The sequence below is a fragment of the Rhinolophus hipposideros genome, assembly GCF_964194185.1.
Source record: "Rhinolophus hipposideros genome assembly, chromosome: 20".
Taxonomy (NCBI): Eukaryota; Metazoa; Chordata; class Mammalia; order Chiroptera; family Rhinolophidae; genus Rhinolophus; species Rhinolophus hipposideros.
This window is the reverse complement of record NC_138066.1, coordinates 14,837,106-14,862,742: the sequence shown is the minus strand read 5'-3', so window position 1 is coordinate 14,862,742 and position 25,637 is coordinate 14,837,106. Positions and strand designations below refer to the sequence as shown.

The 25,637-nt window shown below is 49.0% G+C and overlaps 1 protein-coding gene across 3 annotated transcripts in view; it reads right to left on the bottom strand.

The window, feature by feature from the left end:
• The window catches only part of SLC43A2 (solute carrier family 43 member 2), a 36,599-nt gene extending 13,097 nt beyond the window's left edge, over positions 1-23,502 (bottom strand). Inside the window, exons 1-5 of one of the 3 annotated variants that reach the window (XM_081027254.1) lie at positions 23,002-23,502; positions 21,936-22,133; positions 13,806-13,992; positions 12,650-12,705; positions 11,770-11,846 (exon numbers count right to left, since the gene is read on the bottom strand). In XM_081027254.1, the coding sequence (XP_080883380.1) occupies positions 11,770-11,846; positions 12,650-12,705; positions 13,806-13,992; positions 21,936-22,095 (480 nt within the window). In that variant the 5' untranslated portion in view covers positions 22,096-22,133; positions 23,002-23,502. Of the gene's footprint in view, positions 1-11,769; positions 11,847-12,649; positions 12,706-13,805; positions 13,993-21,935; positions 22,134-22,519; positions 22,627-22,946 lie in introns of those variants that run through there. The other 2 variants (XM_081027256.1, XM_081027255.1) reach the window with 2 other exon arrangements.
• Between the last annotated feature and the right edge of the window lie 2,135 nt (positions 23,503-25,637).

Genomic DNA, 25,637 nt, shown 5'->3' with positions numbered 1-25,637 from the left:
CCATATCGTTAATCAAAGGGAAATGAAAATCCAAACCACCACGAAATATGAGTTTATACACGCTAGGGTGGCTATAATAAAAAAATCAGATAATAACAAATATCCTGAGGATATAGAAGAATGGGAACCCTCATACACTGCTAGTGAGACGTAGAATGGTGCAGCCACTTCGGAAAACAGTCTGGCAGTTCCTCAGTTAAACACACAGTCACCAAATGATCCAATCATTCCACTCCTAGGTAGATATCTAAGAGAAATAACAACAATGTCCACACAAAAATGCTGTATATGTTTACAGCAGCATTATTCATGATATCTAAAAAGTGGAAACAACCTCAATGTCCACCAATGGACGGATGGGTAAACAAAATGTGACCTATCTACACAATGGAATATTCTTGAGTCATAAAACGAAACAAAGGACTGACACGTACTACAACATGGATGAACCTCAAAAACATGCTAGGTGAGAGAAACCCGTCACAGGGGACCGCGTATCATATGATTCTATTTATAAGAAATGTCCAAAATAGGAAAATCCATGGTGACAGACGATAGATTAGTGGTTGCCTAGGGCTCAGGTAGAGGAAGCTAGGAGCAAATAGGGAGGAAACGCTAATGGGGTACAGGGTTTCTGTTTCGGGTGATATACTTGATTATGATGATGACTACGCAACTCTGAATATACTAAAATACAGTGTATTATATACTTCAGGTGAATTACATAGTACGTGAATTAGGTCTCAATATCACAGTTAAAAAACCATAAATAAAGGAACTTAAGCTGTTTTGGGATCCTGGGATTTAAAAGGAACATGAATAAATCTGTAGTGTATGTCCAACTAAGCCATGTTATGGCATGAAGCCAGGGTGACCATCCAGGCTCCCTGAAGAATTCCCAGGGGACAGCCGGTTAGCTCAGTTGGTTAGAACGTGGGGCTCTTAACAACGTTATTGGTTTGATCCCTGCCTGGGCCACTGTGAGCTGCACCCTCCACGGTTAGATTGAAACAACTACTTGATTTGAAGCTGATGGGTCCTGGAAACACACACTTAAAATAAATAAAAGTTTTAGAAAACAGAATTCCCAGCACACAAAGAGCTCTTCTTCTAGCCCCCATGCAGAGTGGGCCCTCTATCCACTCGGCTTCTCAGGAAGGGCCGGAGGAGGACAAAGAGCTTACGGAAACTCCCCCAGCAGGAGCCAGAGGCAACGTGATGAGCTCCTGTGTGTCTGGGCAGACGGCATACTCAGGTGAGCAGCAGAGGCGCCCAGGCTTAGTCTTTGCACACTTGCCTCCCAGGAATGCTGCGATCAGAGGACATGCTTCGGTTCCTGCGCTCACATATTTGGGCCGCTCCACGCTGGCTACTCCAGCAAGGCAGCCTTGTAGGGGAGGGATCTCTGGGGCCATATCTGCCCCAGGGAAAATCCCAAAACTAGCTCTGCTAATATGGGAGCCAGGAAGTGTTCCCAGCAGAAATGCCACTGCATCCAGAGCAGGATCAGAGAGGACTCAGAACCTACCCAGACGAGCAGGTGGAGGACAAGAGCCTAGTGTAGCAAAGGTCACTTGCTGCAGTGTCAAGCCAGCAAAGGAGCAGTCCTTTGTGCACAAAAGAGTGTCTGAAACTGTTCAACAGCGCTGGGGGATACTCCAGAGAAGCAGATGGCGTGCTAGCTGGCCTTTTCCCTTCTCCCTTAAGCCCCAGCTTGCCCTCACCATAACTCAGGTTGGAGGCCAACAGAACAACAGGGGCTTGGGGCTTGCATGCAACTCTGACCTGATCTTCTGGAGTCTTCTCCCCAGAACTAGATCCAGGACAAAGAACAGGAGACTGGGAGAGGAGCTGACTGTCCATCTGTCTATGGATGAGGCAGACTCCCGCCCTCATATCTGGACAAGGGCAATAGCCTTCCAGCTGCCTTCCTTGCTGGCCTGCCTCTCTCTGCTTAGAACACAGCAATACCAAGAAAATTCTCCTCCCCAACATGTTATTTTGGTCAACAGGGCTATTCCTAGGGGAGTACAGAGCCTCAGGGCAAATCATGCTACACAGCATTCCCAACAACACCAATGTTCTGTATTTTAAATTATGATTATTTTTCCTGATTAGAAACGCAGTGCACATCCATTGTAAAACATCTGGAATAAAGTATACATAAAGAATAAAACAGGGGCGGCTGATTGGCTCAGTTGGTTAGAGCGAGGTGCTCTTAACAACAAGGTTGCCAGCTCGATCCCCACATGGGCCACTGTGAGCTGTGCCCTCTACAACTACATTGAAACAACTACTTGACTTGGAGCTGACAGGTCCTGTAAAAACACACTTAAAATTAATAAAAGTTAAAAACAAAAGAATAAAATAAAAATCACCCTGATATAGACATATTACCAGTTCGATATATTTCCCTTTAATCTTTTTCTTATAAATACCTATAACTTTTTAACAAAATTAGGATCAAATGTACACAGTGTTTTATAAACTTTTTCTTTTTTACTTGATATGTTATAAATGTTTTCTAATTTAGTATTCATCTTCAACACACTTCATAATGACTGGTATTTCTTAATCTGCATGGTCCATAATTTATGCATTTCTCTGATGTTGGACCTTAGGTCCTTTTTCATTTTTATCATAAACAACATTTCAAAGAACATCCTGGAAGATAAACACATGTGCCCATAGCTACCATGTCCTTAAGGTAAATTCCCACAAGTAGAATCATTAGACAAAAGGGAATACGTTTCTGTCAGACTGTGCCAAATTGCCTTCCAGAAAATAGACAACAATTGATACTCCCACCAGCCGCACAGCAGATTCTCTATTTCACTGTAGCAACTCCAACATTATGTGTTATTATTTTTAATATTTGCTATTTCACCAATATCCTTGTTGTTTTAAAATCCATTTCTTTGTGTATGAGGCTAGAACGAATCCATGACTGATATTTGCTTCAAAATAATCTGGATGATGGGTCTAGGTAGAAATGAAGCAACAGTGGTCATGAGTTGGTAACTGTTGAAGTTGCAACATGGGTACATGGGGTTCATTATACTATTCTCTCTAATACCATCTATAGTTACATTTTTCCATGATTAAAAATAGAAACTGAAAAAACATACATTTACTTAATTACTCATGACTGAACACTTTCCTACAATTTTGAAAACCAGTCATTTATATTCCTCATGTGTCCTTTTTTTCTACAAGGATGTTAATATTTTATACTGATTTTATATAGATTATACATTAAAGACAGGCACGGTTTGTTAATATACTGCAGGTATGTTTTCCTAGTTTGTCATTTAACTTCTTAGTTCATGTAGCTTTTCTGACCGATTGAAGTGTTTAAATAAATAGGTAGCCAAGCATGTTTCAGCTTTTAGAAACTACTTAGCATTTATGTCAGATGAAATCTCTCTGAAAAAGAACATCAAGGATGACCTTGACCAGTGAAACTCAAAGCATAAACATCCTGGCAACAGTCAATGTGTGGTTACAAAGGAATAACAAGCACAGGAGAAGTGAGGGTTTCCCTGTGGATATTATTTTTTAAATGTTAATACCAGTTGTGTTATCCTTTAAACCGCTTTCTTTCCTTCCTCCCAAAGCTGTCACGCCTGCCAGGGATTATGCCCAGAAGCAGCTTGGTCAGAGGGTTTTCCTTATTATTAAGTGATAATAATATAGCATGGTTATATTAATATAATACTATGTTATTATAATATTAATAGCATTATTATAATAGCAACTATTTTTAATACCTCCTGTATATATTACCTTAAAAACCCTCAAAACAACCTCAGGTAGGTGTCACTTATTATCTTCACTTAGTGGGTATAAAACTTTAGGATTAGGAAAGTCAAGGGACACCCCCCAAGCTGGTAAGCGTCAAATGTGGGATCCAAAGCAGGTCAAGCTCACGTGCACAGCCGCTGGGAAACCTCCTGAGCACACACTTCCGATTGGCCCCCACAGCAGTGACCCTCACCTGTCATGCCTCTGTGTTCCTTGTTAAGCATTCTGTCAGCTCTCTCTCCACTAGAGATTTCTTACATCCCTTCTGATGCTCCTTTTAGACCCATCTGCCCCCTCCCCTCCCTGTGGCCGACCTCCTCATGATCTGGGGCCACATCATCAAGTGGACTCTCCTGTTTCATCTCCACGTCTGAGTCTCCTCTCCACACTGGTCTCCATGTCCCTCTTCCCTTTCTCTCCCTCCTTCTGCCTCTGGTCAACCTCAGCTGCACATAATGGCTACCAGAAGCCACTGGTGATGGAGTGACGGCTGAGTACTGAGCAGAGTGCCCTAGTTTGGGCCTCAAGGACCAGGTGGAGGGGGAAGAGCCAGCTCTGCTGCCAAGTAGGAAGCCAGAGCCGTGCTGCAATGACAGATGCCAGGAGAAAACACTCAACAGAGGCTGCTTCCTGACTCAGGATTCACGGCACTCACAGGGAGGGAGCACAGGCCCTCTCCCCCAGCTCTGGGTGCTTCCCACCACCACCCCTGCTGCCTGAGAGTGCAGGGCTGCAGTGGGCTCACCGAAGCAGAACCCGCCCTCCTTGCTGGCCTCACATGGGAATACTGTCGGTGACTCATTCTCTCAGCCCCTCAGCTGTACTGTAAACACGCCCCGGCTGTGTGACCTTCCCAGAGGGGAAAACAGCAGCTGCAGGCCGCCCCTCCCCTAGAGTTCTGGCCACAGAACAAGGCTACTGGACAAGAGTCCGAGAGGCCTAGGCTCCGGGATGGTGAGGATGGGCTGCCCTCCCTAGAGGACCCTCTCTCTGTTTCTACCCAGGGGCCTCCAAGACAAGTCTTGGAGCTGCTGGCAGGCAGGGACAGAAAGGCCACTGGAACTGACTTTCCAAATTCGTGGTTTTCCGAGACCACAAGCTGGGGGCACACCCTGGCCCTTAGGGAAATGCCATGTGCAGCCTGGGTGGGAGCTGGCATTTTGGCCCTCAGGTCCTTTCCAGAGGTAAGCCTTGTCCTCGGATGGCTGGTATACACACCCAGAGCTCAGCACAACCTGTACAGGCTGGGATCCAGGTACCAGTCTAGACAAGCGGACTCAGCAAAGCTGAGTTATTTCCGAACCCCAAACAACCTGGTAGCTCCAAACACTCAATGCCAGAAGCAGGTTCTTGAGGTCACCTTTCCGCTTCACTGCTGAAGGGAAGGGAGGAGGGACTCCACACCCCCTGCTACCTCATCTGCCTTCCCAGCCAAGTCCAGCCCCGCCAATGCCCCCACTATACTTTCTGTCTGCCTCTGAACGTGACACATGCTGGAGCAAAGCTCAGGACGCAGAACCCTCTGATGGGTGAATTTTTCCCAGGCCAATGGTGATCAGCTGACTGCTTTAGGGTCTCAAGGCACAGGACAGAGGCAGAAATGGCTCTGGGAGAGTCCTGTTCACCTGGCACTTGGGCTTCTGGACAGCTGGTCGGGTGCTGTGGGGACGCTTCCTTGGCTAAGAGACAGGTCAGCTAAGCAGGAATGCTAACCTCACACCCCACACTGGGGACATCTGCTTCATTGTGGCACCTGAATCCTTTCTTCCCTTTCTCTCAGATTTTTGCAGAGGGATATTTATTCTGTTCTCTCCAAACTCAGATTCCAACTGCCATGGGATTATTTCTTCCTCAGGTTCAAAGTCAGACTTCAATGAACCAAATAGGAAAAGACCACAGAAACATTTTTCATGGAGGAGCCTGGCAACATTTTATAATCACTTTCCTGTGAGGGTTTCAGCTCAGAACTCCCCGCCCCGCCCACACGGACAGGGGTCAGAGTAATGAAGTGGAAAAGCCATGTCCACATTTGGCTGCATCTGCTCCCATCTCTAAGCAACCCAGGCCCTGGATCATGGGGTGGCAGCCCAAAGACGCCACCTCAGCCGACGGCTGGTGTTTGCGCTCTAGCCAATGAAGTGAGTTAAAGGGAAGTACAAATCCAAGGAAGGCATTGAGCAAACAAACCACAGTGTGCTGTCCAGATGCCCTGGGGGTGGCTGAGGGTGGCACCTCGGGGAATGCTCTGCACCTGCGGAGTCACCTGGCACCCTTCTCTAAGGATGTCACATCCCCCAGGGACCTAGGGGAGCCAGTTCTGGATGTCAGGCAGCCCACCTGATATGAGATCCACCTTTGCCCCTCTGTGCCCCCCTCTGCAGGAAAGGATCACCCATCAGTACAGACCTCTTGGGCTCCATAGGGAGGCCTACCTACCATCTGGTCCTGGCCTGTGGGGAAAAGGCATTTTGCCAATTTGGGGCCCCTCTCCCCCAGTGGAGGTAAGGGCTTACAGTGCCTGTACATCTTTATTTATACCACAGTCCATGCAACATAAAATCCCTTGGGACTCAGAAAGTCCCCAAATTAAGGTTTCCATGGCAACACATTCCCTCCAGATTCCCAGGTTATCATGGAGTTATCCATGGCCCCAAAGCAACTGTAGGAGATTTGATTTAAAAGCTCCCAAAGGCGACCCTGAAGACTCCTTTGTCCCCCAAATTAGAATATGGGTGGGAGACACGAACAGAAAGTGCCATTGTGTGGCTAGCTCCGCGACTCTGGGAGCCGATCCTGACAGTTCTGCTTTTTGAAAGCCTGGGTTGTGTCAGAACGAGAGTCAGCTCTGCTCAGCAAAAGCCGCAGCCAGCCTTGAACATTGCCCAAGAGCTCCAGCCCTGTCCTGGCTGACCTGCTTCTCATTCCCTTTCAGGGACTGTTCTGGAGAGGAACAGCCATGAGAGCCCTCATCTGAGGCCTCATGGGACAGGGGAATGCCCAGGAAAAACCCTCAGGCCAGGGGCAGTGGTAGAGGGCAAAAGGGACCACTTAAAAAGTGCTTAGGGAGTTGGCCTGTGTAACTAGAAGAGGGGTCGGCAGAGGGTGGAGGTGAGGGAGGGTGTCAGCCCCTGTCTACCCACAGGGGACAGTGATTGAGCAGCTTCTTGGTGCCTCTAGACCAAAGGTTGTCAAACTTTCTTCTGTAAAGGGCCAGACAGTAAATATTTTAGGTTTTGTAGGCCATAGAGTCTCTGTAGAACTATTAGGTTGGTGCAAAAGAAATGGCGCTTTAAAAGGTTAAAAATAATTGCAAACACCGCAATTACTTTTGCACCAACCTAATACTTCCCTCTGCTACTATAGCACAAAACTAACAAGTGGGCATGGTTATGTACCAATAAAACACTGTTTACATCCCTCCTCCAGTGATCTGGATTTGGCCTGGGGGCAGCAGTTTGCTGACCCCTGCTCTAGACCCAAGAATGGGACCGTGGAGGACAAGCCACCAGCCTCCCTTAAACAGATCTCTGCTAAGCAAACACTTGAAGTGATGATCTGACAGTTTTCTTGCCTGGTCACTATCTAGCCTATTGTAGCCTTTTACCGCCCAGTGGGAGTGAGGTGCTAAGAGGAACACTCCTGCTGCACTGCTTTTGGCCTTCACACAGACCTATTAGAGGTTAGCAATGGACCCTCCCCCAGAAAAATGCACTTGCGTAGCAGACACACACCATTTGTTTGCATATAATCTCAAGGGAGGAACTAGCCCTCCTGAAGCTTATTCACAGATTACCTAGAAACCTAAAAATCCTCGGGTAAGATCCTTTGCCCACTCAGAAAGAGCTAATTTCTTCGTATGTGAAAGATAAACATCCTATAGAAAAATAGACAAATGACACAAAGAAGCAATTCACAGAATACAAATGACCACAATAAGGAGGTGAAAAGATGTTCTATCTCACTAACAATGAAAGAAATTTTAAAAAAATCACGGTATGTCATTTTTCACTAGATCCGATTGGCTAATGTTTAAAAGATTAATGATAGGGTATTGGAAGGGGTGTGAAGAAAAAAGCACTCTCATTTATGCTGGTAGTATAATATCGGTGTACAGGATAACGTTTTGGAAAGATCACGTGACAGTATATATTAAAATTTAAAACATGCTGATCCTGTGACCCAGCAATCCAACTTCCAGGAATTTATTTTACAAAAATATATGTACAAGAATGTTCACTTCAGCAGCATCATAAATCAGAAAAATTGGAAACTAACCCAAGCGTCCATTAGTAGGAAACTGGTTAAATCAATTATGGTACATCTATATTATAGAATTACATGGAACTCTTTAATAATGAGGTAGGTCTCTACAGTTTAAAATAATAAGGTAGATTTCTAAGGACTGGCAGGAAAAGATGTAAAACATACAAGGTTAAGTGGAAAAGACAGGTTGTAACAGTATTTCTTAAAAAAAAATAACATTGGTATCTGAATTTTAAAAAATACTGAAGAGATATATTCTGAACTGATAAAGGTGGGCTTATAGAATTTTAAAAATAAAAACACTTTTGTTTTACAATTTTAAAAAAAAGAAAAGAAAATGAATCCTTATGGGCTTAATAGTCTCTCCTAAAGGTTTCTTGGACAACTATGAATTCATTTTAAAAGCTTTCTTAAAGGTCAACACCAAAAAACAAACAAACAAGCCAACTGAAAAATGGGCAGAGGACATGAAGAGACATTTCTCTAAAGAGGACATAAAGGGGCAGGCCCGGTGGCTCAGGCGGTTGGAGCTCCATGCTCCTAACACTGAAGGCTGCCGGTTCGATTCCCACATGGGCCAGTGTCCTCTCAACCACAAGGTTGCCGGTACTCCTCAACTCCCGCAAGGGATGTTGGGCTGCACCCGCTGCAACTAACAACGGCAACTGGACCTGAAGATGAACTGCGCCCTCCACAATTACGATTGAAAGGACAACAACTTGACTTGGAAAAAATCCTGGAAGTACACACTGTTCCCCAATGAAGTCCTATTCCCCTTCCCCAATAAAATCTTTTTTTCAAAACAAGAGGACATAAAGATGGCCAATAGACATATTAAAAAATGCTCAACACCACTAATCATTACAGAAACACAAATAAAAACCACAATGAGATACCACCTCACTCCTGTCAGAATGTCTATCAGCAACAAATGAACAAACAGTAAGCGTTGGCAAGGATGTGGAGAAAAGGGAACCCTTGTGCACCGTTGGTGGGATTGCAGATTGGTGCAATCACTATGGAAAACAGTATGGAGGTTCCTCAAAAAATTGAAAATGGAACTACATTATGACTCAGTAATTCCACTCCTGGGTATCTATCCAAAGAAATCCAAAACACTAATTCAAAAAAAATATATGCACCCTTATGTTCATTGCAGCACTACACACAATAGCCAAGATACGGAAACAACTGAAGAGCCTATCGATAGATGACTGGATAAAGAAACTATGGTACATTTATACAATGGAGTATTACTCAGCCATAAAAAAGAATGAAATCTTACCATTTGCAACAACATGGATAGACCTAAAGGATTTAGGATTAGCATTTTAATATGCTAAGTGAAATAAGTCAGACTGAAAAGGACAAATACCATATGATCTCACTTATATGTGGAATCTAAAGAACAGAATAAATGTGCAAACAAAACAGAAATAGATTCAGAGATAAAACAGAAATAGACTCAGAGATATAGGAAAAAACATTGATGGTTGCTAGATGGGACGGGGGTGGGAATGGAGAAGAAGGTGAAGGGATTAGAAAATACAAAGTAGTAATCGCAATATAGTCACAGGGATGTGCAATACAGGACAGGGAATATAATCAATAATGTTGTAAAGATTAGGAAGGGTGCCAGATGGGTACTGGACCTTTCAGGGGGATCACTTCATAGACTGTGTAGATGCCTGACCACTGCGCTCTAAGCCTGAAGCTGAAGTAGAATAATACCAGCAGTGCCAAAAAAATGTATACACATGACTTGTATTCATCTTTTGTTCTTTGGTATATATTGAGTGTTGTTACAACTTTAAATACAGTTTTTTCCTTTCTTAAAATGCGTATATTTGTGGCACCCTCTGTATTGAGCATCAACTATAATTAAATATATATATATATGTATATATTCATTCACAGGATGTGGAGTACAGCACAGGGAATAGAGTCAATGGTATTGTAACAGCCATATATGGTGTCAGAGGGGTAGTAGATTGAAGGGGATTATCACTTTGTAAGGGGAATACATATATCTAAACTATTACATTGCTTAGTACACCTAAAACTAATTGTTTTAAAAAAAGTTTTCTTAAAGGGGATTCATGGTACAATGGTTTTTATCCATTTGTCTTATGCTCTATTGCAATAAAGCATCTTTCTGCATGTTAGAGCAAAAACTCAAGTTCAAGGACCATCTCTTTCTTTTATCCTAAAATTCAGAACTGCCATGACATAGGCATAGAGTGACTAAAAAAATAGGGTGATCCAAGTTTTCAATTTTCATTTGGATGAAAGAGTTGGTCGTTTTCACGCCGTCAAAGAACAAACAGAACCATGACTCGTGTTACACATTTCACACAACTCAGTGGAATTTATGTACTTCTGACAGTTCTAACAGATTTCTTGCAGTTTTGACATTTGTTTTCCTCTGGATATTTGAGAAAGGGAGGGAATATATTTGTTTTCTTTAATCTACCTGGTTAAAAAAATAAAAATAAAAATGCATGAAGTCAATCTTTCTCACACCACCAGGGCATCGCAACTAGAGTTCCCAGCTCTGCGTGTCACCCACTCCCCGAGTGTAGCACATACATGGCCCTATACCATGCCTTTCTCACCTAATACAGACACCACCGAACATTCCATTTCCATGGACGCAGACACAGACAGTTCATCCTTCCTATCAGGGTCAAGTTAACAATGCAAGGCGTAGGAAAGGTGAACAGAAGAGACACTGGGTCTGGCCTGTGTCTGGCCTGCAGACAAGGGGTCACGGAGATGCCAGCACCTCTTCAAACTCCTTACAAGAAGACCCTGCCGGGGCTCCCTGAAAGCTTAACAAGGGCCCCTCAACAACATGACTCCTGATTCATTAGTGGAAAGGGAAAACAGAAACTAGAGGGCCCTGCAAATAGTGATGGGAGGTACTGTGTCATAATGTTTTCGTGGGGAAACTGAGGCAGGCCAGACTTTCCTGGACAGAAATCTCTCTAAACAGCCTATTATTCTCACTTCTTTCCCAATGGTCAACTCTGAAAGGCACCCTTGCCTGACCCGGAGAGCCTGCAGAGAGCTCCCTTCTCTCCCGAGAAAGACTCTTTTTGGCTTTCTTTGACTTTCTTTCCTTCAACCTGTCCCTTCCTGCAGCCTCTCTAACCTCGAAAACGAGCACATTCTGTGGCATTCTGGTACTACCAATAAGGGGGTACTCGGCAATCCAAGAAAATATCTCCTTCCCCAGGGGGGCTCTGTGTGCCCTGGCATTATGAAAATCAAGAAGAGAGGAAGCCTGTGTGCTCCCCTGAGTTTCTCATTCAGTTCTGAATAAAGGCAATTGTTAGGGGTGGGGAGATTCCGATGGAGTTTGTTTTTACATTGCACTGTTAGCCAGAGCTGCCATGGAGTTAGGAGAAAAGCAAGTGGGTGGCAGCTTTTTTCTCCCTGCTCCTGTCTTCCCTGGACACATGGCAAGTGAAGTGGCTTCCTCAGTACCTAAGCCAAGGTCAGCAGGCAGAAGATGGGCCCGCTTTGAGAGGCCACGACTAGATTTGCTGCCTGGCTGCTTCTCCACCAGCAGCCCTCTAGTGCTTGGGACATCCAGGCATATGCAGGCAAATGGAAGGCAAGGAAATTGAAGCCAATGAAAGCTGCCTCAAATTCACAAGGAGATGACTGAACTGAGATCTTAAAGAAATCGATACTTACTGTTAATGAGGTAAAAGTCATGCACATCCCGCCAAAGCCATTCAGAGCCAGGGAGATGAAAATGAGCACAGAGAGAGCTGTAAAGGAACAGAAGGCTCATAATCAGGGAACCACAGCAGAGCGTCAGGGATGCCAGGTGTGGCCCAGTGCCTCACAGGGAACAGGCTCCAAACAAATGCAGGCCGAATGAATGACAAGCCATCAGAGGTCAGTGCCGGATACCTGGGCGTGTGGAATAGCCTCTTCCTCACCATCCTCCTCTTGCCCATCCTCCGGAGCTTGGGCTCTTGCAAAGGGTGCCTCCCCATTCTCCGCTCTACACTAACCTGAGCAGCAAAGCAAGGGGCCTAAAGAAGCTGCTTCACTGCAACCAAAGAGACAGGTACCCCCCAAATCAGTAGATGGACCTGGCTAAGAAACCCAAGTTCTATTTTGGTGCTTGTTATAAAAGTCCTTGAAGAAACAGCTGCACCTAAATAGCGTTGGGAACCAGGTGGCCTCTAAGGCATCTTTAAAGTGGCTGGTCTAAGTTGCCTTGAGGGGACACAGCTGACGATTCTGCACACACCCCTGCAGCTGGCCTGGTCTTAGAACTCGTCTCTCAGGTTGGGTCAATGAGGCCATCGGGGACTGGCCTGGCTAGGCGATGAGATGGCAACATTGCATATCTGGGAGCTTCTCCCAGAAGTCTGTCTGGGATGATTTTTCTTTTACCTAGCCACCCATGTGAGGTAAGTAACTGGGGAAAGGCCTCACAAGTAAGTGTCCCTTCTAACTTGAGCAGTAAGTGGTAGGCCTGGCACAGCTTCCCAGAACAGGTGGGCCTCTGGGCACTCTCCCCCCAGTCCCTGACAAAAGCGTGGAGGAAAAGTGTACTCACAGTTTGGGTTACTTGCTCCATATGCAATCAGCAAGCAGGAGACAGCAAAGCAGGCACTAAAAAGAAGCAGAAATAATATATTGTTTCTTATTACTGTTATGGTTAATATTGTTGTTATTATTTGGGAATATTTCCTATGGTTTAGATACTTTCAGAAAATTTACATATAGTATGTTATTTAATAATTCCAAGGAGCGTAATTGGTCCCATTTCACTGATTTCTCCAAGCTATCCAATTAGCAGCCTGGAAGCTAGATCTGGTAATCAGTATACAGTACTGGCCCCTGCCGTCCCCAGACTGGAGGGGGCCAAGGTTCCGAAGTGAGAGAGGGCACAAGCCATTCCCTAGGTTCCTATGCCCGCCCAGTCATGGGATGGACAGAACCCCACTGGGCATGGGCGAGATGAGCGGCAACTCCTGAATCCCCTCCACTTGGCTCTGCTCTGGGGACCAAGGCCACTTAAGTAACAAAGAATGAATGAAATTACTCCCCCACCTATTCCCTTCACCATCACGGGTCTCACTCACTGCAAACCACTGCCCTGAGACAAGATCTGATCACTGCCAATAGGACTGACTCGGGGAGGCCATGCCCTGAGAGGCCAGTTACGGGGTGAACTGACCCTGAGTTTGGCACACCGGGCTTTACAGACCAGGGACACCCCCCCACCCCAAGGGTACACAAGATGACGGGTGCTGGCAGGAGGGGAAATATTAGGTCTTCTATTTTATCATTTTTAATCTCAGCCATTTTAATGTATATTTTTGTTTCTGTACCACAAAGCACATAAACAATTAAGATTGGCATATATGTATATAATTGATAATTCCATGTGCTTATATGAGAAGTATATTTTCAAAATCTTTTTTTCTGATAGAGGTAGCAGGTCCAAATGACTGTGGAAACCAGTGTTCTTATTGACAACCAACTCTAGGCCCTCCCAGGCAAGCCTGGGGCCCTGTACCTTTTAATGCAATGTTGGCACAATGCAAGGAGCACAGCCCCTACGGATCCGATGGCAGACGGTGTAGAAACTCAACTCTGGGTGGGCACTGAGGGAGCGCCACAGTGCACCTGACAGCGGGCACCAGGATTCCCTCCCGTGGGGAACTCAGCCCAGGGCCCACCTGCCCGCCTTCCACCCCCACACTGACCTGCCCAGCAGCCTGAGCTTCCTCGGGCCGTACTTGTCCATGACGATGCCCAGGGGCAGGGTGATGGCACTGAGCAGGAAGGAGCCCACAGTGAAGGCCAAGTTTAGCATCTCGTCCTGGGCCTGGCAGCTGAGCCAGCCATTCATCCAGCTCACCTCCTCATGCTCTGTGCTGTTGGTGACATTCTCTGGGTGTGCAAAGGGAGGGAAATCTGATCACAGGGTCATGGCAGGCGTTCCCAAAGATCAGAGGGGCAGGTGCCCATTTGGAGTCAACCCAGTGGTTGACAGGCATTCCCAGTGGGAATGGCAGGGCTGGCTCTGGGCTTGGATGTCCATCAGGTCCAAGCCCCTGGGAGCCATAATGCAGAGTTTCTTAACATTTGTGGGGGTCAGAGACCCTTTGGTAAATCCAATAAAGAAAGCTATGTTCCTGCTCCCCAGTAAGTGCACACAAAATCTCACCCACAATTTCAGGGGCTTCATGTGTCCCTTGAAGCATTCCTGAGCCCCAGGTTGAGAGTCCCATTCTAGAGCCACCTACACCCTAGAATAGCTGGGCTCAGGACCCAGCCGTGGCTGTGGGGCCTCATGCTGGCTAGAACCTTCTCAGTAGCTCTGTCCATGGAAACAGACTGCAGCCAGTATGTAGGAGGCCGACCCTAGACCACCTGGGAAGGACAAACTGCTGGTCTCGCTGCTGGTTCTCCGTCAGTTTGGAGAAGAATGTGTGGGCCTCCTTTCCTGGAAGCCAAGTACACTGGACTTCTCAAACGTGCAATCCATATGCCACCTCCTCCTCTCACAGTTTCCTAGCATCAACCACTACATAGACTGTATTGTAGAACCCCTGGGGAAAGGGATTTTGTTTTTTAACAGTCCCGACTTGTTTTCGCGGGTTGAGGTGCACCTTTCTTAGTTTTCCTCCCTGGGGTCACGGTGTTTGCTGTCCCAGGAGGCCACGCCTGTTCTGGAATCCTGGCCCTTAATGGTCCTCTCCAAAGTCCACCCCGCACCAGAACAAAAATAGGAAGGAAAAAGTGCTGTGGCAGCTGAGGTCAGGAGGGTGGGGGACAGGCCAGGGACATGGCTGAGGAACGCTCTTCTCTCTGGGACTGCTAGTTAAGAGATGCTGAGTAATCCTGCAGAAAGAGGAGCGGCCTCTGATTAGATTTGAGGTAGCACTGGGAGAGACAAGGAAATACCTCTCGTCAGATAACTGCTTGCCTGCAGATTGCGGACCTCTGGCGCCAGGGCTGTAAAGCTGAGGTCTGTAAAGGCCTGCCCAGGCTTCTCAGGGCTGCCCCAAGGTCAGAGAAAAGGATGCACTTTGGGTGAATCATGCCACATAGCAACCTCTAACCAGCAAGCCTTGCTGGGGGCATGTTGATTGCGAGTGAGGTGCTGGGACCTGGCCTCTGGGTTCTAATTTTGGTTCCTCCACTTTCTACTTGGAGGTGATTTAATCTTGCTCTTTCTGTTTTTTATCTGTAAAATGGGCATAAGCTAACAATAGTATCTACCTCCTAGAGTTTTAGGGAAGATAAGAAAATCCAGATAACATTCTAGAGCTCACACAGGCACAGAAAGTACTCAATATATAACAGCTACAATTTGTTATTATTATTATTATTATTATTATTATTGGAGGCTCAAGATGGGGGTAACGGTGCAGATGGCTGGCAGCAGAGTCCAACGCAGAACTGGGAGGAGAGTTCCATAATTGTGTACATGGTAGCATGAATTCGTGTCTAGTCTCCCACTGGGCTGGGGTCCCTGAAGGGCAGGGACTGTGTTCGAGTCACCTATGTCCCTAGTATCTAATCCAGGTACTGGTGCACAGCAGGTGTTTACTGAATTAATGAAAACAATAGAATCAGATCACAATGGCCAAAAGGATCGAGAGAGACGAAAGGAAATAGGACATACAGAACCAAGCTGAAGATAGAGGGGATTGAAGGAGATTACAGCCACGATGTTAACCTCCCGAAGCCAGAGAAACAAAACCTAACAAGCCAGGTCCCTGCCATAGCCCACTACTTTCAGTTTTCCAAAAGAGACCCTACCACACAGGCAGCCAAAACACATGTCAGACAGGGTCCTCTGAGCCCAGTAGGACCTAGCTTGGAATTGTCACACACACACTGCCTTAGCCTGGGGGCAGGGCAGAAGGGGGTCTGAGCTGCTCACCCACTGTGGGGCAGCTTCTGGGAAAGCAGAGCTGCTTCACAGGTTGGCACTTGTTTCAGGTGTCAGCTCTGCCAGCAGAGACAGGAACTGGATGTGAAGTGGGACAGCAGGGTCTCCGCACAGCAACGGCCATTTCCAGGTTGGTGTGCAGATAGGAGCAAACCAGCACAGGTGCGACAGAGATGGGTGGAGAGGGTGCCTCAGGAGCCAGGATGGCTGGTTTGGGAGACCTAACTGTGGCCACCCATTATTGCACTAGGTGATGCAGGGTCTTCTACTGCAAGCAGGACCATAGCTGGATAGGGCGTCCGAAGGCGAGGCAGCACTGTCCCTGAGTAGAGGTACCAGGGTGCCCTGTCCACAGATCCCCCAGAGAGGAACCACAGGGGACCCCTAAATCCATGACTGTACTCACTAAGAGAGAGAAGATAAAATCCCAAGGCAACATACCTAAGAGAGTCTCCCTGATTTGCTTCTGGGTGGGGCAGAAACGTCTGAATTGTTTAGAGATCTGGTAACCCCTCTAACCAGACAGGAGGCTCATGAGGAACATCACAATAAAGGTCTTTCATCCTCAAGACACTGTATACACAGGAACAGGGACCTTACATTTTGGGCCACCAGACTTCTCTTCTTAAACAAATCTCTGCCAAAGGGACCCCCTGGCCCTCTACCTTCCTGCCTCTAGGCAGTGACTGCTGGACAGCAATAGATGAGCAAGGGGTGGTGGTGGCCCCTCATATGCCTATGGACCAATACGAGTGTCCCTCGCCCAGAGGGTCCTAAACCTTTGGTGAGCCCAGAAGCTTTGTTGGCAGTAAAACAGCCTACATGAATAATCCCAGATCCAGCAGCTGCCAAACACAGTCACACTCAGGCTGCTCCTCTCCCCCTGCTCCCACCTGGGCCACCGCGGGCTGAGACAAACAGACAAGCACCCAGGAAGTGTCAAGAACCCAGGGTGCCCCTCTAGCCCCAGCCTAGACAGAATTCAACCCTCACCCCGGCCCAGCTGGCTCTGCACCTCAGCTGCTCCTGTTTATTGAACAGATGCCTCCACAGTGGGCGGCCTGAGTAGCCCAGCCCAGCTGAGGAAGGTGAAACAAGAAGAGAGGCCAGGAACTGGAGTGGCCACAGTGTGCTGAGAACAGGCGGAAGGCCTCTTAGGAGGAAACCCAGGGGCAGGGAAGAGAGAACAATGCCTGCACTGTTTGGTCACACTCACAGAAGACTCACACAAAATCTTTACAGAAAAGAGGGTGCTGTGACCCCACTCGGGCTCCCCTGACATCCTTGGGTCAAAGAGGGGGCTCCCTCCACCCCAGGGAAAGGGAGTGGGGAGCTTCCAGAATAGCTGGCTGGATGATGCTTGAAGGAGCAAGGAGCATGCGCTGGTGGTCCCTCTAAATTCCTGAGAGCCCCTTTCTGACTGGCTGCTTACTGAGTGCCCCCCTCCCTAGGGGCAGGTCACTGGACAGCGTGCTCACGGTCTCTGCCCCAGGAGCTCCTCTCTCTCTCTCTCAAATCCTTCTTCTATCCGGCAACAGGAAGCAGTATCTCAGTGCAGCAGGGGGGATGTAGGTGAGAGGTCAGCTTCAGACACAGAGCAAACTAGAGGCGGGACACAGTCAGGGGCCGTGCTGGCTAAACAAGGGCCTGGGCCCCTAGCTGTGCTCACAGGGTGCCTGTGTGTGCTGTCTGCTGTGTTCAGTGCCACTCCTTTCTGTGCCACTTAGCGCCCGCCCAACCCCCCCCCACATTCCACACTGTGATACCAGGAGTTCCAGAGCAGGTAAGCTGCTTGCCCAAGGTCTCATAGACCATAGCGGGGAAGCTGGACTTGAATCCAGGATGTGCTGATATTGTGCTACCTACCTGGGTTAGAGGCATTTCAGAGAGAATGCTGAGAGAACAGAGATGGCACAAGGCTGTCAGTGTCAGCAGTAGCATCAGGTGGTCTTTAATGTCACCTAGTGAGAATGGTACTGTCCCGAAGCCTCGCCCACGAGGCACCTGAAGGCCCACCCACGCGGGACAGGACCTGAATGGGACACCAAGAAGGCAGGTGGGGAGAGCAGATGTGGAGGAGGAAAAGTAGGTCATGAAATGGGAAGGAGAAAGGCAGGGTTGGCGGGGAGGGCCAGGGGCGCCACTTCCTCTCTGTGACACACCCCGAGGCCGTGGGCACCAGCCTTTAACCTTGTCCATTGCTACAGTCTTTTGTTTAATCCAAAAACAAACTGAGGGGAAAAGTGAAAACAGTCATCTTCACATCAATAAAAGTGAAAGGGTGGACTTTTAAAAGCGATCAACCACTAGCCTGTGGATGTAGGAGACCATGAAAAGGGAGGGCTTCAAAGCCGCAGGGCCTGTCTCCTGCCCTGCAGCCTCCACCCATCCTGGTGGGGACCAGGCCTGGCCCTGCTGCCCTGGCAGCCCCTCTGCCCTCTCAGAACTCCAGGGACCAGCTTCCTGCTTCGTTTCAGCGAGGAGTATGGCTATCCCACACACACAGGCAGAGAGACTGCAGCGACCCAGTGACTGACTTAAGGTCTGCCTTGGTGTCCATGGCTGGTCTGCACTGTGAGTTCCGCTAGCAGAGGCCGTGTCTCTCACCTTCACAGCCATCCCCCCACCCAGGATGTGGCAAGCCCTCAACAATGCATAAGAGGGGCAGCTGGATGGCTCCGTTGGTTAGAGAGTGAGCTCTGAACGACAGGGTTGCCGGTTTGATTCCCACATGGGTCAGTGAGCTGCGCCCTCCACAGCTAGATGGAAGGACAACTTGGGGCTGATGGGCCCTGGAGAAACACACTCTTCCCTAATATTCCCCAATAAAAAAATTTTTAAAAAAATTCCTAAGTGCATAATAGGTGAACCTGACCACCCTCCTCTGCCCCCACCACTTTTTTCTGCCTTAAGAATAAAATCCAGTCTCCCCAAGCAGCTTCCCCATTGGGCCCCTTCCCTCCCCCCCCCTCAGTTCTTTCTCTCCTCTTCTCCAATGCGTAGTCTGCCTCAGGGCTCCCTGACCCCTTTTCTACTGACTCACCCCGCCTCACCCTCCACACTTCTGCCTAAATATCAGACAGGCCCTCCCACCAGTTTGAACCAGATCCCCACTGTCACTCTCAGTCCTGGCTCCCTGACCACCACTTAGAATTATACGGGTCTGTGTGTGATGACGTCTTTGATGCTGGCAGACTACAGACTCCCTGAGGGCCAGGATTGCTCTGCACCCCAGCGCAGCACCTCAAGAAATGTTTACTGAAAAGTGTAGGTTAGATGAAAGAGGAGATGAAACATCCACAGGGAGCACTAGCCCCTTGAGCTGACCCTGTCGAAAAGGGCCACCAGATGACAGAGAAAATGAAGAGGTAAGATGTGGATGGTTGCAGCAGCCATCCAGAGGTCAAAAGGACACAGTACTGGAAAATCCTCATTCCTTCTAGACTGGAAACCCAGTCAGTCTCCTGCCCACACCAACGGAACTGGGGAGGCAAAGCCCACATGCCAGCCCCAGCCTCAGCCATCAATCCTGACTGTCCAGTGGGCAGGGCAAAAAGAGCTCTGGGCAATAGAGAAGAGACTATTTCTTTCCTTCTCCTATCTCTAAGCTGGAACCCAGTACTGTTGTCTATAGCCAGATTCTGGCTGGCGTCCCAAGAAAGAGTTCTGAGAACCTTTCAACAGGTTCAGGCATATTTTCTTTAGAGAACAAACCAAAGCATCAGTCCTAAAAGCAACAAAAGGCTGACCAATTTGCATCTCAATCAGCTGTAGACTGGTCAGCTTTTCACAAGTCTAATTCAAAAACGGCCTAACTGCTTTTCTACAATTCAGCCATCTACCAAGTTTGAAAATATTAGGCCTAAGCAGAAACCCCGACCCTAAATCCTCCAGGCACTCCCAGTCAGGTAAGTCATGGGGATGGTTCTGAAAGGCAACAGGCTACCCGGATTCCAAGAAGCCAGGAACAGAGAGGCCAGAGAGATAAGCTGTGTAGAATCAGCAGGCCTGCCCTGCCCTAAGGATGCTGAGTCAGCGGGTTTGCAAGAGAGGCAGAAAAACCAAAATCAGAGGCAGGAGCAAAGGCACAGGATAAGAAGTTGATGTTCAACCCACATCCTGACCTTTCACCTTCAGTTTGGGTTGCAGGGGGGACCAGTCAAACCCCAAGAGCGTAAAAACCAACTCAGCACTGCATTGGCACAATCTCTGGGACTCCTCCCACTTAAACGAAGGAAGTAGCCAAGGTTGAGGCAGGAATGAAGTGATCAGCCCCAAAGCAACTGATACTATAAAATAAATTAAATCAGTGGACAACCAGGGGAAAACCCCCAGAATCTGACCTTCCAATGTCAAGCGGGTCCAAAGATTTTTTTTTTTTTTTTTTTTTTACTACAACAGTCCTCCAGTACGGATACGATGTTAAAAGCTTCATCTGGAGATGATGATGTTTCTTTCTGGTTTTTAAACCTTCTGTGCAGCCTGAGAGAGCTCATCAGAGAGGCAAGAAAGGGAGAGAGGAGGAGCCAAACAACCTGTTCCTTCCAGAGTCATTAATCTAACATCTCTCGGGCAGAACAGAAAGCTTCTTCAAGGAACAAGGTCTGAGTGACTCTTCCATTTCCCAAGATTTCTTGCTGATGTGGGGAAAGGTCTGCCAAGAACCCTTCGGCTATCAAGAAATATTTCTGAGCGGCTAAAGGCTAAAGGTTCTACAAGATATACTCTCTGCCTTCTCCCAGGCACCTGTGCGTCCCCGCCCTTTTTCCTGCCCTTCACCTCTTCAGCTAAGCTTCCCTGGAGACTGGAACACTCAGGAATATTGTGGGCAGATCAGAGAAGGGAAGCAGGGAGGGCTCTAGTGGGGTAAGAGGCAACACGAGCTGGTTCAAAGCCTTTTTCTTCCCCTAAAGTAAGAACTCTAGGAAGAAAAGGCATGCTGGTGGTATGATTCAGGGAATCAAGGTTGGGCTATCTCTATCTAAAGGTATTCAGGCAGTGGCTTCCTGACAAAGGCACTGGGGAGAGGCATTGCCTAGTTCAACTACTAGGCAGCCATTGTTGGAGACATTGAGAGAGGGCAGAGGGAAATGTTTCCTATCAAGGTTGCCTAGAAGGGGGTAGGAGGGTAGAAGTTGGGTCCCACTGTTGGTCTGAACCTACGTGAAGCAATTAGGATCCTCAAACGGGGTTGGGGAGTATGAAAGTAGGGATTGGGGTACATTTCCTGTAGACCGGCATCCTCAGCCCTCATTCAGCAACACCAGTGGTGTGGCAAAGGGAAGGAACCGACCTAGTGTCATTTCCATAAACACCCCCTTTGCCTCTCCACCCCCCATTGGGGGGTAGAGGCCACTGAGAAATTCTCTCAGTCTGTGGGAGGAAATGTCCTTTGGAAAATCATAAAGTAGCAAAAATAGACAAGAAATTGTATCTGACAAGCCCATAAGAGACTCCTAATGATCTGACTTAAAAACATCTCCATTGTAGATGAACCCTCCAGGGGATGCAGGCCAAGCCACTTCCTCTCTCTCGCTACACCCCCAGCCATGGAGTCAGGAGTTCCTCTTTCTACAGTCAGGCAGCAATTGTTTATTGCAAGGCAAGTGATGGGCCAGGCGCTGGGAGGACAAACGTCCAGCAATGTTCCCGGGTGGTGGAAAGAAAAACTTGGACTCAGGAGTTCTGTATCTATTATAGTCTCCAGCTGTGTGGGCAAGTCAGAAGATCTATCTGAGCCTCACTTTTTTCATCCACAAAACGGGAACAAATATATACCCAGCACAGCAGGGTGAGAATCAAATGGGTCTTTTCTTAACTGGGAGGCGCTGTGCAGGGAGATGGTACTGCTGGATAGGTCTTCTCCGCCATCCTGCCCTGTCCCCAAACCCCCACTCCAGGAACCACCCCAAGCCCAAGGCGCCCGTCTCACCTGGCTCAGTACACAGGTAGGAATAAAAGCCCTCCGACTTGAGCATGATGAGCAGTGAGCCCCAGCCCAGGAGGACTGCCGAGAAGAAGAGGTTTTCCAACACGGCCGTGCAGGCCATCCACCAGCGACGCCGATGGGCAGTGGCCAAGGTGGGCGCCATGGTGTGGCGAGGCGGCCTGGCTCCGGTTCTGCAGCCACCTGCGCACAGACCTCGGCGTCAGCGCCGGGCCCTGCCCAGTCGTTGCGGCCAAGCTCCACGGCTGCCGCAGCGCGAGGAGCTTGTCATCCCTCCGCGGCCCGGACTGCAGGTGCGTGCAGCGAAGGAAGCCCCAGCCCTGCCTCGGACCTGGGCCACCCGCCGCGGCTGACTTGTACGGCTGCCCTCGGCTATGGGAGAGCCGCTCAGGCCAGGCAAAGAGACTTCTCCCTCAGCTCACTCGGAGGTAAACTGAGGCATGCTAGCGGGAAGAGACTAACGCATACTCAGAGACGTGAAATTAGTCCTGACTCCCAGCAGGGTTGACATAGCTTGGAGGCCTGCAGGGGAGGCAGGTTGAGGACCGGACACCTGGGCAGAGGCATACCTGAGGGCGGTCACTCCCTCGGACCGTAAGAGGAGCCCTCCCGCCCGCGCTCGAGACCCTTCCCCAGAGCTGATTCCTTCAACCACAAGATCAGCGCATCTAGCTCCGGAATGGCCCGCCCACGGCCCATTGATTGGCCTCGCAGCACAGGAACTGCCGCGCCATTGGCCGCTGACTAGGTCGCTAGGCGCTGCAGCCACGCGAAACCCGCATGGGAGGCGAAGCCGGTTCAAACCGGCGGCGCGAGCCACCTGCGCGACCCCTATCCCGGGCCGTTCCCCCGGCAATTTGCCCGTTTCCATAGGAGCGGACCTGTCCCTCAATCCCCTAGCTCCTCCTCGATTCGTCATCTCTTCTGGCAGCTCCTCATCCATTCAGTCTCTTTTCTCTCATATTCACACTTCTCTTCCCTAGGACCCAATCGTACCCCTTCTGCCCCCAGCATCCTTGCCCACGGCCCAGATTCCCAGGATCCAGCTCACCCGGCTCCTACTCGTGTGTATCGGGCCCGGCCGGCGCTTTTTCTGCCCCCTTTTATTCCAGCCCTTTTATTCTGACTCCAAGATGAAAACACTGCCACACGCTGATTGGCTGAGTGGGGCTGGAAACAGGCGTTGGCCAATCAGCAGGCACCAGCCTGCCCGGCGGCGAGCAGAAGCCGGTTCCGGCCGGACTTGGAGACAAACAAGACAGCTGGGGGTGCCCGAGGCAGCAGTGGGCTGAGCCTCTGCTCTGCCACCGTAAACTGGAGTCTCGGTCGGGCCGGAAACCCCGGAGGCATTGCCCTATCGCCTCTCCAGTGCCCACCCCGAAGCCTGGGCCGGGGTTGGGTCTCCGGCTCCGCGAGCCGGCGCCCCCCAGACTTCCCCAGCTGCACGCCCGTACTCGTCGCACATCCAGCTCGGCTCCCGCTCTCCGCTCTCGTCCAGCGGGCTGTAGTCCCCACCTTCCCCTCTGCACTGGGCACCACGCCCCGATGCTCTGGCTCCGTGTGGGTCGTTCCACACCCGCCGCCTCCTCCCCAGGCAACGCTGCCATTCCGGCTGTCTCGGGCTTTTGTGTTCTCATTTCTCGCTCTCCTGCCACCGTGTCCCACGTCCAGGCGCTGTCTGCCCATTCCGGATCTCTGGACCCCTGTCCAGGCGTGGTGTGCCTCTTCCCTGCTCTCCTGATTCACCGACCTTCTGGATCCCAGGAAGATGTCCCTCGGGGATCCCTAGTCGTAGTTTGGGGCTCGTCTGTCCCCTAGGACGGTGGCTCCTCTGTAACCCCATCCAGACTCTTACCCCTGCCCTTTAGTTCCTCGGGAAACCCCCGCCCAAACCGATCATCTTATTGCTCCCTGCCCAACTTGACCACTCTATACCCACTGTCCCGCCCCACCTCCACCCTATTCGCAGACGTCTCCCTCAGGTCAGGGCCCTCTTCAGGGTGACGCGGTGGGCAGCGCCAAGCTGCAAGAACAAGTCAGGCCTCCGGGAGAATGCGTGGAGTCGGGAGGGCTCCGGTTCCCAGTCTGATAATGGAGCTGGACCGGCCGGGAGGAACTGCCAGGGTAGCGGAATGGAGCCCTGGCTCTGGAGGTTCTGCTGCCCGGCTTCTCCCCGATCCGAGGCACTAGTCCGACCTCGGAGGACCCGCGGTGTCCCCCAGATTCAGCTTGGTCTCCCCGGCAGTCTCTTGGAGCCAGCTTATCCCAGGGCTATGCGAGCCCCCGCTACCTCCTGTTCCGTGTCCCCCAGTCCGAGAGCGCCCCCTGCCGCCCTGAACCCGCCGCTGGCGACCTCGCTCAGACCATCCCTGCAGCTGTGGGCTCGGGGGATCCTTGCTGGTTACCTATCCCGTTACCACCCTCTGCAGGATCTCACCCACTCACAAAGATTGCGACTGCCACTTGATAAACTTCGGTCTTTCCCTCCCTCCTCTTCGGGCCACCTGTTTGAGGACGGGCTCCAGGCAGCTATTCCATACACATCTCTAAACTGTTTCAAACAGATCTCTAAAATAATTCACTTTCTCCCCCGATCCAAAGGGGGAAAAAAAAACCAACTGTTCCTCCCATTTTTCTCAGATAATAGCACCATTATCTATTGGTTAGAGACCTTGAACTACCGTTTCAACACCTGCTGTTAATTCTCCCTCTCCACCCTATTGCCACCACCCCCCAACACAGCAATATCTCCTAAATATCTCATTTGCCTATCTATGTTCTAGGACTGCAACTGCTGTTCATCCAGCCTCCAATCTCAGTTCCTGAAATTCATCTCTCCACCCCACCCTTCCCAGTGAGCTATCATAAAGTTCAAGTTCTCCCACCTGCCGCACACAGGCTCCTCCCCACTAGTCTCCTCCCACTGGAGCCTGGTTGACCTGCCTGATCCTAGATGCTCCCATCACATGGAATTGCTTGTGAATTACACATGCTGTTCTCTAACCTCTGGCTCTCAGAGTCCCTTCTGGGACAGCATCTCCTCCAGGACACCTTCCGTAACCACTCCCCACAAAACTCTCACTATCTTTGTCCATTGATTGCGTTGTTTTAGAATTATCTGTGTGTCTGTTTGTTTCTCTCTTTTCCCATTGACTGTGAACTCTTTAGGGGCACAAACTATATCTTATTCAACTTTGTATGACCAGCCCTTAATACAGAAATATGTTTGTTGAATGAAAACATGAACAAATGAAAGGGGTGAAAGGTATCAGCTTCTGGGGACCCTGGGAGAATGATGGTAATGTCAATAATAATTACCCTTTATTGAGTTAAAAATTTAGTAGGTGCTTTATATACTTTGTGTTACTCACCCACAATAACCCTGGGAGAGGGCCATTATCCCCATTTTTCAGTTGAAAAAACTGAGGCTTTAAGTAACATTGCCAAAGTCACAAAACAAGTATGTCAGAATTAGATTTTGAATACGAATGAAATTCTGGCTGTTGAGGTTTTTGTTGTTGTTGTTTAAGTCTTTTTGTCAGGAATGTTAAAGCCCAAATACTAGCACTGCTGGCAAATCCTAAAGACATAAAGCCACTAAAGCACGGGAAGAAAATGTAGATTATTTCACTGATTTTTAGAGAAGACCTTTCCATTAAGTATGACATGAAGCCCAGAAGTCAAAAA